At 36.9% G+C, this 13,220-nt stretch overlaps 1 protein-coding gene across 1 annotated transcript; it reads left to right on the top strand.

Moving 5' to 3' along the window:
- The first annotated feature begins 547 nt into the window (after positions 1–547).
- On the top strand, positions 548–2,923 carry LOC127076614 (NADP-dependent alkenal double bond reductase P2). Its single transcript, XM_051018319.1, has 4 exons — positions 548–1,035; positions 1,193–1,370; positions 1,905–2,154; positions 2,386–2,923. Exons 1-4 carry the CDS (start codon positions 808–810, stop codon positions 2,762–2,764), a joined length of 1,035 nt encoding a protein of 344 aa, XP_050874276.1. The 5' UTR covers positions 548–807; the 3' UTR covers positions 2,765–2,923.
- The last annotated feature ends 10,297 nt before the right edge of the window (positions 2,924–13,220 follow it).

The following is a 13,220-nucleotide window of genomic DNA, read 5'->3' on the forward strand; positions in this document are numbered from 1 at the left end:
GTATGACTCATATTGAATGGTCATTCCTGAGATAAACTTAATCATCACAGCTTTGAAAACGAAGTTCAAAGGGTTTTTCAAATCCTTTCACTTAGAAAATCAATTTGTCTGGTTTTGCAAACTCGTCTTTCACATCACTTCGCCCTTATAAGCCCCGTACTTGAGGGGCTATGAATTGTTAAACATATTACTTAATCACTTCGCTCCTACATGATTTGTGTTTGAGGAATATACACTATCATATATCTTATTTAATCGCTCCACTCCTACGTATCTTATATTTGAAGAAATATAGACGAGTATGTCTATAATGGCTCGAGCCCATTAAACATCAACAGATCTAAGCTCATTTGCTCTATATATATTACATACTTAATATTAAAGTTATTAAATGTCATAATTACTTTTTTAATTTATAAAAAATATTAAAATAAGTTCTACAATTCTAATAACAATTTTTTTAAAATCAATAAAAAAATATAAAAAGAATCATTTTTTAAAAATGTATAACAAAGATGCTCCTACATCACATTAAGAAAGATAAACAAAGCAAATTGGATCCATTACTCTTAAAGCTTCTAAAAAAAAGTAAGAAAGATAAACAAAGCAAAATTGGACTCCATTACTCTCTTAAAGCTTCTAAAAGATTCCAATGGCATGCTTCCAAAAAAATCTCCACTTATCTTGTGATCTATACGCATTATGCATGCATCCATAAAGCCATCGGATTATTATATTTTAGATCACTACCTAATAATCAATATAAATCTATCAGAATAGGGAATTGATTTTTGTTAAGAACCTAACATGTCGGAAGTTAAGAACAAGCAAGTCATTCTGAAGGATTATGTTTCTGGCTTTCCTAAAGAATCAGACCTGAACATCATCAGCAGTACCATAACTCTAAAGATTCCAGAAGGTTCCAACGATGTTGTTCTGCTAAAAAATCTCTACTTGTCGTGTGATCCTTACATGCGGAATCTCATGAACAACCCAAAAGACTCTCTCTCTTCTCGTGCCTTTACTCCTCAGTCTGTAAGTCAATATCCTTTTCTGGGTAAAACCCTTTTCATTATATGCAGAATTGAGCCTTAAAGTGTGTTTTTTTAATCTCTAAATTGATATTTGTGTTGCAAAGTTGCAAAATTGAAATTGTGTTGTGCTGCTACTGATAAGTTTTTAGTAATTGCAGCCGTTAGCTGGTTATGGTGTGTCTAAAGTTCTGGAATCTGGACACAAAGATTATAAGGAAGGTGATTTGGTCTATGGTGTTACTAATTGGGAAGAGTACAGCTTGATCCCTGCAGCTCAAATAATTTTCAAGATTGAGCATACAGATGTTCCTCTTTCCTACTATACTGGAATTCTTGGTATGTATTTCAACAATTTCATTTTTTTTTATGTTGATTTTTAGTGAAGAATTCATTTGATTTTTGGATGATATGCAAGACTCAAGTTATGATGTTTTCATGTGATAGACTACTTTCGGTGTTTAGTTTCATTCAAAACTTATGAAGCAACGACAGAGACACCGCACACGACATTGATATGTTGACACAGTTATTGATTTACAAATTTGGAAGCAATTTAATGAGCATGTGTACAATCCGTGGTGTTGGTGCTACATAGTTTGGAAGAGGGTTGTCTGGCTTTTTGATCCGACATTGTTTTTCTGTTTTCTTCTTTTGTTCAATGCAGGTTATTATGGATGCAGTTAACTCTTTTTTCACTAAATTATTTGTTTGACCTGCTTTGGTTTGGAGGAGAACCAATATTGAATGAACCCTGTACTTATTTGGAATTGATAGTTCACAGCTTTTGTATATTTATAACATCCACAGTATAAGTTTTCTGCTACTCAGTTGTGCCTTATTAACATATATTGTGTTTTCCGCTGAGCACAGGTACGCCAGGGCTTACTGCGTATGCAGGTTTCTTTGAAGTGGGAACTCCCAAGAAAGGAGAGAATGTTTTTGTTTCAGCTGCCTCTGGTGCTGTTGGTCAACTTGTTGGCCAATTTGCTAAATTGCACGGTTGCTATGTCGTTGGAAGTGCCGGAACTAAAGAAAAGGTGGATCTGTTGAAGAATAAATTTGGATACGATGAAGCCTTTAACTACAAAGAAGAACCAGACCTCAATGCAGCTTTGAAAAGGTATGTTTTAAAGGCTTTGTGATAGATTTATAATTCACTTTGTTTTTTCGACTTAATAGTATAGTTATTTACGCGACATTGATATTATATTAAAGGTGTGTCATCCGACACATCACTGTCACTTGCATTTACATTCAATCACTTGTCTATACATCAGTTTTATGTTAGTGCTTCATAGATTTTGTAACATGAGACATTAATAACTAGCTGATATCAACTTATGTAAATTAGATACTTTCCCGAAGGCATTGACATTTACTTTGAGAATGTTGGAGGAAAGACACTCGATGCTGTGCTCTTGAATATGAGAATCCATGGTCGCATACCTGTGTGCGGAATGATCTCACAGTACAATCTTACGCAACATGAAGGCATAACCAATTTGGCACATATCATATATAAGCGGATTCGTATCCAGGGTTTTATTGTAGCTGATTTCCATCACCTGTATCCCAAATTCTTGGAGTTTATCCTGCCTCATGTAAGAGAAGGGAAGGCTGTGTATGTTGAAGACATAGCTGAAGGACTTGAGAAAGGACCTGCAGCATTGGTGGGAATATTTAGTGGTCAGAATGTTGGTAAACAAGTGCTTGTTGTTGCTCGTGAGTGAACTCTGATGCTTTCATTTGATTTTTGTGTGTGTTGAATAACAAGCTCTCTTTGTATGATGGCCTTTTGCAATAGTATTTCTCTTCTCTAGTGTTGATTGTAATTGCTTGCTTATGTGATATCTTGTGATTAATAAAGCCTGTTATATGCTTCTCTGTTACCTCTAATTGTGTATAATTTAATAAAGTTTTATAGTACACTTAAGGGAAGAAAACGAACATACGGCCTATGGATAAGACGAAAGAGGTTGAAATCTAAGGGAATGTCAAAGTCACCAAGATTTCCACCCATTATCTCTTTGATCCAAAAACTCATATGACAACACTGGCCTGCTTCCATGGAGTCCAACTGACATGCTCGGCAGGCATCAATCCAAAGGTTGCACACACAGCACAAACCTGAACAAGGTATGCCCAAGTATTCCTATCTGCTGCCAACCACAAATGTGTTATTAGATGGGACTTTAGATTGCAAGACACTTCATTTTTCAGGATGCCTATTTAGGCCAAAACTAGATTATGTTGAATTCGAAAGACTCCTCAAAATGACTTTCATGACTAATGGACTGAACTACTAATTCCAGTAATTCCCTTTGAGCTCAAAAGGGATGATTAAGATCTGAGGTGATAAGTCTCACTCAAAGAACCTACCAACCATTATCATATAGGTCTGAAAGTACAAAATAAGGCTGAACTTTGAAAAATTACACTATTTGGGTTTATTGCAAAAAATTCTTTAGATTCACGGTCACCGACATCGGTTAAATATGTATGTCGAAGTCGAAATAGTGTGTTTGTATTCGATGACTGTCATAAGGTGTTTTAGTGTGTGTCGAAATAGCATGCGTTGAACAGAGTCTGTATTATCTATATTTGACAGAAAGTCAAATACAACTAACCGGAGCATGTAACTTTCGAAGGAGTCGATAAAGTCGAAGAAGACTGACTTAATTTAGTTTTAGTTGAGTAGTTACTTTGTAATTATTTAGAGTACAAGTAATCTCATCTATAAATAGAAAGGAGCTTTATTTCATTTGAAAGGGAGAACAACAAGTTTTGTAATAGTACTGTGTAGTTTTAGAAATCACATTTGTGATCAACACACATTGTAACAAATATTTAGAGTGCAGTTTGCACAAAAATACATTATTCTTCTTTCTCCAGAATTTCTCTTTTCGCTTACTTTCAATTGTCTTGTTTTCTTCTTTCAATTCTTTGTGTGGTGTAGAATCATCTTGCAACTAAGGAGTGATTCTTTCACTTGAGTAAAAACCTGAGTAAAGGGTGAAGAACAAGATGCGTGATCAATCAGAAGGATTGATTCTTGTTAATCAAGATTGATTCGGTTAACTTCAAGATTGGAGTTTTTCTAACATCTGGTATATAACGTATTGGTTGGTTATGTGATCTTTGGGACACATTAAATCAAGATGAATCATCCGAACAAGCATTCTCCAACATATCTTTAAATCTTGAATGATAAGAATGGAGTAACACCAATTAGAGAGAATTTCATTGATGGACAAAAGGTTGCACACAAAGATTTGAATAAGAAGGATTATAAGGCTCTCTTTTTAATCCATCAACGTATTGATTCAGACAACTTTGAGAGAGTTGGTGATTTTGATTCAACAAAGGAATCACAAAACATCCTGGAAAAATCACTTAGAGGCGCTGAGAAAGTGAAGGAGGTGAGGTTACAAACTCAGAAAAGAATGTATGAATTGCTTAAGATGGAAGACAATGAAAATGTGACTGATTTCTTCACCAAAGTAACAAGACTGGTGAATCAATGTGGAGAAGTGTTGACATCAAAATCTATAGTGTCAAAGATTTTGAGTTCGTTACATCAAAAGTTAGATCATGTGGTAGTAGGCATATAAGAATCGAAGGTTTTGTCAAGTAAGAGAAAAGAAGAGCTTCAAAGGATGTTTGAATCTCACGAACAAAGAATGGCTGAAACAACTGCTAGCAAGTCGAAGACTGATATGGCTTCGCAGGCTCAGTCGACTAAAGAAAAGAAAGGCAAATGAAATGAAATGTAGGCAAAGGCAGAGGAAATCATCAAGAAGGTAGTTCACCAAATCAGATACAATCTTCTAACCAAGTAAATCACATATGTGGTGGTGTGGGTAGAGGAATAGGTGATTGATAAAACTCATATTTAGTGCTACAATTGTTAAAAGTGTGGCCATTATGGAGGCCAATGTCGAGGAGGCAAGAAATATCAAGAAAGTGATTGAAAGCTTGCAGAAGACGAATTGATGCTAATGGTCACAACAAAAGAAGAATAAAAATTCCAAGATCAATGGTATCTCAACTCAGGTTGTTCGTCACACATGAATGGAAGAAAAGATTAGTTTATTAACATCAGTCCCTCGTTGAAGAACAAGGTAAATTTTTCAAAATGATAATACCTTATATGCTGAAGGTATTGATGATGTTCTGATTAGGAGAAAGGATGGTAAACAATGAGTAATTTCTAATGTGTTGTACATACCTGGCATGGAGAGTAATTTGCTAAGTATAAGTTAGTTGATTGAGAGGAATTACAAAGTATTTATTGAAGATAGAATGATGAGAGTGATCGACTAAAGTAACAAGTTAATCTTGAAGGCTCTTGTGTCTCAGAATGGAACTTTCAGGATTGAACTTGATGTGTTGGAACACAAGTGCCTAGCGACTGCAGTTAGTATAAATGAATGATTATGGCATTATAGACTTGGTCACTTGAACTTTAATGACATCAGTAATCTGAAGAGAAAGAACATGGTTTCAGACCTACCATAAATCCATATCCAAAAGAAGTATGTGAAGAATGCGTTCAAGAAAAGCAACATAAGAATAACTTCATCAAGGATGCAAGAAGCAAGTCGAAAGCCACTCTCGACATAATCTACTCAGACGTGTGTGGTCCTCTCCAGGTAGATTCACTTGGAGGTAATAAGTACTTTGTTATATTTATTGATGATTACAATATAAAGATGCTGACCTACTTAATTAAGACGAAAAGTGATGTGATCGATGTTTTCACCAAGTTCAAAACAATGGTGGAAAGACAAAGTGGTCACAAGATTAAGGTTCTGAGGATAGATGGAGGTGGAGAGTATGTGTCGAAAGATTTTGATACACTATGTACAAAATAAGGAATTATGAATATGAGGTGGTGCCACCATACACTCCTTAACAAATGGGTACTACTGAAAGAAAGAACGGAACCATTAAGAATATGGTTAGAAATATGATAAAAGGAAAGCATCTCCCAAATGAGCTATGGGGTGAAGCTGTGTCGACTGCAACGTACGTACTAAATAGATGCCTAATAAAGAGGCTTAAAGGTGTTACACCAAAAGAATGTTGATCTGGTGTCAAACCTAGTTTAAGCCACTTGAAGGTGTTTAGATCCATAACACATATGCATGTTTTAGATCAACTAACAAGAAAGTTGGATGATAAATCGAGTCAGATGATCCTAGTGGGATATTATTCGAATGATGGATACAAACTGTTCGACTCAGTGCACAAGCAACTCGTGAACAACAGGGATGCGATCGTAGATGAGTTTAAGGAGTGGGATTGGACTAACAACATCAAGAATGATTCAGTAAAAATCATGTGTGATGAACCATATAGTGAAGTTGTTAGAGAAGTTCAGCAAGAAGCCGTCGAAGGTCAAGTTAGCATAAACAGACCTCAGAGAACCAGAAACATATCTGAAAGACTGCAGGAATGTGTAATCACATCAGATGATGTGGTCGATGATGAAGTTGGGTTATTATATTATACCTTCTATGCATATACAAAGCCAGTTGATGCAGTTAAAGCATAGAAATAGTCAAGGTGGATGAGATAAAATCCATATAAGACAATGATACTTAGTCACTAGTCAAATTTTCAAAAGGGAATAAGGCAATTGATGTGAAATGGGTATATGCAGTTAAGCTAATAAAGTTGTTTTTGGTGGTGCAAGCATGAAAGGTGGATGTTCAGTCCCATAGCACAACATTGACACCACAATATCTCAACTAGATAACATGTTAAGATTGTCATGGGTGGTAGAGGAGATAGGAGACACCTTCAAGATAACATTAAAACATGAATCAAGTTAATATTTTATATAGTTGGAAATAGGTGTATTTTGGATATTTTGCAGTGTACTAATTGGCTGGATATAACCATACTACAATTATGGTGCACGTAAATACATTTTTTATGCTGACTTCAGTTTATATTCATTCCTCTCAAATACTTTTAATGTCAAGACTTGCATCAAGATTTGACTTTTGTGTTAATATTTAGGCACATGCATCAGATGTGTGCATAAAGAGACTTAATAAAGTATTGTTTTTTAGACTCATTCAATATTCAACTTCAACAACATGGACCAATCAGTGTCCAGACATACATATAAAATAAATTAATTCAAGAGAAAATAGAATGTTACTTATCACAATTTTTCAATTCGTAAGTATATTTGGATTTTTATTTTCTTTTATAAATCAATTGTATACACATTATTAATTATTCTGGATGTTTTTATCGTGGATATTGGTATATGTCCCAAGAAAAATAGTATAATTATGCTATGCTCGTTACATTGTAATCTTGATTCAACGATGAAAGAAATTTTAACCATATGCATTGTAATACTTGTGCAACCAACGTTTTCTTCAAGTCTCCAATGCATGCTTATATATCATAAGCATGTGACCGTTGGAGGAAAAAATAGGGAAAGCTCCTTGAGCGGATTTCCATTATTGGATGGGAAAGGAATGATACTGCTTACTATCATTTCGCCCATAAATTCAGTGAGAGGTGTGATGTATAATATTGTTCTTGCCCGCGAAATCAGGTAGTGGAAAGGTTGTTCGTTTTGTACCATGTATTATTTGATCATGTTTCCATTTTGATCTTATCTTGAAGTTCATTGGTGTTTGATGAAAGTTGATTGAAGCATGAAATAAAGAAATAGAGATTTGGATTAAGAAACTTCAGAACCTTGGGTCAGAACCTAGACGGCGTCAGTAGTCTGGCTTAAGGTCTTCAGAGTCTTCAGAATCCTCAGTCAGAACCTTGATAACTTCAATCGTCTGTCTTGAGATCTTCAAAACCTTAAACTACATAATACAACTTCATAAGCTTGTTGTTCTTCAGAAGTTAGGTTATCAGAGTCACATCCAGAAGCATGAACTGAGAGAACATTGCAACAGCAACATAATGTCTTCTCAGAAGTTTCTAATGAGTGAAATAACATAGAAGCAGAAAGAACATTGTAGCAACAATATTAACATCTTTCAAAACATCTAACAGTAGGCGCAGAAGCGGATTTGGAACACATAGTTCAGAAACTGATGATGTTGCACATCATATATCCAGAATCAGAACCGATTGTTAGAGCTAGACAATAACAAACAATTACGGTACCGGAAATTTTCTCACACAAATACAATATTGTTATCATCCAAACTCAAGGTATATATGCATAACCAAATCTTGTTCTAACATAGCAGACCTCTAATCTTCTACTAGAGAATCAAAAGGGATGGGCTTTTATGGCTTGGCTGCTACAGGTGGCCGTAGCAGCTCTTTGGATTTTGTATGAGGATTTTCTGACTTTTGACATTTTCCTGTGCTTTGCTCTTTTTTTGTCCTTTTTCACCTCAAGTACTTATTAAACCTTGAAAACAGAAAATATACTACCAAACGCATAAAATATGATACTCAGAAACCAATCGGACAAAAACAATAAAATACTAAGGTAAAACAACTAGTAAAGACAGTGCGAAAACCATTTATCAGCTAACAAATAGGGCATTAAGGCAAACCCAAATAAGTGTCCGGACGTTATTGGCTTGAGAAGCCCCACTAACATTAGAGAGGTGCAGCATATAATGAGTCGCCTTTCAGCTTTATCTCACTTCCTCTCTTGTGCGGGCAACAAGGATTTTATGTTCTTCGTCGCCCAAAAAAAGATGAACAATCTCGATTGGATAGGGGAATATGATAAGGAAATCTCAAGAGTAAATGCCTTCCTCACATCGTTGCTTATCCTAACTCACCCAAAAGAGTGGTCACATTTGCTCCTATACCTTTCACTCCCAGATTAGGTGATGAGTTTAGTACTCATCCGAGAGATAGATAAGGTAGAGCATCCCATGTATTTTGGAAGAAAAGTATTAAAAGGCGCCCATAAACGTTATCAGAAGATTAAGAATTTATCTATGTTTGTCGTCATCATGGCGAGGAAGCTTTTGTCCTATTTTCAAGGCCATAAAATGTCCCAAGGGGAAGCATCGAGTCCCAAGGTCAGGAAGAATTTTTTGGCGAAGTTCACCTTGCTAGTAGATGAAGAGGTGCCCTAATAATGGATGTTTTCATTCGATAATGCCTCAAATTTGAAATGGATAGGTGTTGGGGTAGTGTTAGAAGGTCCAGGAGACATGCTAATCAAAAAGGAATTAAAGTTTGAATTCAAAGCTAGCAATAATCAGGCCGAATAAGAAGCTTTCATCGCTGGTATAATTCTTTCCCTGAAAATGGGTGCCTTTAGGTTGAATGGAAAAAGTTATTCCCATCTAATCGCCAATGTCGTCGGGGAGTACCAGGAAAAATAACCATAACTCCTAAAATATCTCCATAAGGTACGAAACTTACCAACATGCTTTAAATCTTGTAAAGTAAAACACATGCCCAGTGAGCAAAACTTCATAGCAGACCTTCTGTCCAAAATCGCTAGCTCGAAGATATCAAGGTACAGTTGGATAGTAATACAAGAGGCCCTAGCCTCAGCCAGTATCGAGGTGGACGAGATTTGCACCCTATAAGTCGCCTCCCAAGTTAAGTTGTATGTCGCTCATACAGTGATATCTACTAGGGGACAAACTCCCTCAAGTTGAAAGGGAGGTGAAGAAGGTCCAGAATCAAGCCACTAAATATAATCTTTGGGTGAGAAAACTCTATAAGATGGGAATAGTATCTCTAATGCTACAGTGTCTAGAGGAGCATGAAGCCTTCTTAGTCCTCGTTGAATTTTATCAAGGAGCATGTGGTAGCACATTGGCAGCAAGGCTCTCGCCAAAAAATTGCTTATAGTAGACTATTATTGGCCCACCTTGTTAAAAGATAGTTTGGTGTTTATCAAGAAATATGACCATGCAAACCTGCATCCCTCCCTAACTGAGCTCTTTCATTCTATGATATCGCCTAGGCCTTTTAACCAGTGGGGAGTGAACATCCTAAGTTGATTCCCCCTGGCCCCGGGCAGCTAAAATTCTTGATCGTGGGGGTCGACTACTTTAAAAAGTGGATAAAAGGCATATGCCTTCGCCAAGATTACAGTAGAAATAGTTTATCGTTTCTATTGGCATAAAATCATGTGTAAATTCAGACTGCTTGACGTCATCGTCTCCGTCAATGACACATTATTCCCCAGCACCATAATCACTGACTTTTGCCACGAATTGGGTGTACAAATGAAGTTTGTCTATTTAATCCATTCCCAAGCCAATGGGAAAGTAGACTCGGCAAACAAGGTGATCTTGAAAGGGATCAAGAAGAAGTTGGACGATGCCAAAGGGTTGTGGGTTGAACTACTCCAAGAAATTTTATGGTCCTACCACACCATGGAGACTCCCTTCACCATGGTATACAGGGTGATGTTATATTTCTAATAGAGATCGGCATGCCCTCATGATGTTGTTCTCAGTTTGACCATGAAGTGAACGACACATAGACAATGTGCATTGCTGATTTGGTCGATGAAGCAAGAGGTGTCACCCATATTCGGGAGTTCACCACCAAACAAAGAGTGCTTAGAAGATATAATTCTAAATTAATTCCAAGGGAAATCCATAAGGCGACTTGGTACTGTGACAAGTGGTTCTTCCTACGCAACAGGGAAAATTGTAGCCCAACTCGGAAGAACCATATTGTGTATTCTAGAAGCTGCCCCATGGAGTATATAAGCTACAAGAATTGGATGGGTGACTCATACCCAAGAATTGAAACTCTATTTTTTTAAAATATTATTATAATTAAGTTATTTATTTATGAATTTTCATAGGAGGCATGCCACCCACCTATTAACAAACTTTTGAATGTTTATGACCAATGAGAATGTTTCAGTTTCCACTACCATACATGCTTGACTTCCACGGGAATATTCTTGCTACCACTTAAGGAAATACGAATATGGTGGACTTCCACATGAATATCCTTGCCGCTAAATATGGAAAACGGGCATGACATCCCCGTTAAGGCTCGCCCCTCAAAAGCCCATAAAAAATGGGGCGGCGTGGTGTGGGCCTAAAATGCCCCGCATAAAATTGAGGGTGGGGTGGGTCCGCGGGCTTTGAACTTTTTAGGCCTAAAAATTACAAAATTTTATGTAAACGTTTGTGCCCATAAATGCCCGTAAAAAATGGGGCGGGGCGGGCACATTAAAGGGTGTAGGCTTAAAAACTTGATCCGTCTTGCGAAAAAGTGCGGGAAAATGGTTATGTCCGACAGGTCGGGCCCATTTATCTACCCTTACTTAGCGCCTCTCAAGGAAATACAATACATTGGAATTCTACAGTAAGATCCTTACCGCCTCTCAAGGCAATAAAAACATGTTGGATTTCCACAAGAAGATCTGTGTCGCCTTTAGGGTAATACTAATGGGCTACACACTAGGGGATACCTCATATAAACACCTTGCTTAAGAGACTTAGCTTCCTATCATATAAACTCATCGTATAATTTCTCCTAAAGGACTTAGAGTCCCATCAAACAGGTTCATCTAAACTCCTCACATAAGAGACTTAGAGTCTCATCAGACAGACTTAACATATAATATCGCTTGAGGAACTTGAAGTCTCCTCAGGGAGTATCCATCCTAAGGTCTCGCCTGAGGGACTCAACCAAAATATGGCCTAAGAGATTTAACCTAAAAGTCTTGCTTGAGGGTTTGAACCAAAGTCTTACCTGAGAGACTCAACATCTTACATGAAGGACTTAGAATCTCAAAAATATCTAAAAGTTTCGCCTGAAGAACTTAGAGTCCCATCAAATTGACTAATTTAAACGCCTCGCCTGAGGGACTTAGAGTCTAATGGGACAGGTTCAACATATAATCATACTTGAGAGACTTGAACTCTACTCAAGAAGGATCCAGCCTAAGGTCTCGCTGTTGGTGTAAGCCCTAGAGGCCAATACTTTTGGTACTTGTATCAAATTATTTATTAATAATAAAAGGCATTTTCTTTATTATGGTTGATTAATAAAGTCCCTGGAACAGATAGTCCGTTTAATGTATTAAGTGTGACTTAATCATGAGAACACATTAAACATAAGGACATTGTTCTTAAAGTATCCGTAGTCGAGCTTTAATGTGAAGTGGGATAACATTAAAGCATTAAGACTATTATGTTTGTAGACTGATGATCACATCTCATGGGTCATGGATAAAGAGTTATCAAGTCTTAAACATAGGTATGAATATTAGGAGTAATATTTATACCGGATTGACCCGCTATGAGAATACTATATAGAAAGTTATGCAAAGTGTCATAAGTTATTATCATGGTGATAATAGTGTATACCACTCTTCGACCTGAAACCACTATGGATCCTAGATGTAGAGTTGAGTGCCTTATTACTGATCCAACGTTATCCGTAACTGGATGACCATAAAGACAGTTAATGAGTACTCCACGAAGCATGCTGAGGGACATGAGTGTCCTAGATGGAATTTGCCAATCCTGCGTAACAGGATAAATGTCTATGGGCCCAATATTGAACTGGACAAGGGTGACACGGTCTATACCTTGTGTTCAATATAGACATAAGGGCAAAGGGGTAATTATACACATAATTATTATCACAGGAGGTTTTGTCAGATCACATGACATTTTCGTGACTTGGGTAGCAGTGATGTGTTGCTAGATACCGCTCACTGTTTATTATGTTAAATGTGTGATTTAGTATAATTGCCAACGTCGCGAAAACCTATAGGGTCACACACAAAGGACGGATTGATGAGAGATAGAATAATTAAGGAACATCGTAAGGTACGGTGCACTTAAGTGGAAACGAAATATGGTAAGGTACCAAATACTTAAGTGATTTTGGCATATTATGAGATATGGGCAAAATACACTTAAGTGGGCTTTTTGGCTTGAAGCCCACACAAGTGGTTCTATAAATAGAACCCCTTGGGTAGAAGCATTGTCACTCCACTCCACTCAGACAGAAATTCAAGTAGAGACTTGGAATTTTGTTTCCCTCTTTCTCTCACTCAAAGCCTTCATTCATAACAGCTAGCACTGCGATTGAAGGAATCCGTTCGTGTGGACTGAGTAGAGACGTTGTCATCGTTCAACGTTCGTGATCGCCCCGTGGATCTGTATCAAAGGTTTTGATCATTATCAGAGATCTGCACCAAAGGTTTGAATCGCCACAAGAGGTAACGATTCTATC

The sequence above is a fragment of the Lathyrus oleraceus genome, chromosome 4 (assembly GCF_024323335.1).
Source record: "Lathyrus oleraceus cultivar Zhongwan6 chromosome 4, CAAS_Psat_ZW6_1.0, whole genome shotgun sequence".
Classification (NCBI taxonomy): domain Eukaryota; kingdom Viridiplantae; phylum Streptophyta; class Magnoliopsida; order Fabales; family Fabaceae; genus Lathyrus; species Lathyrus oleraceus.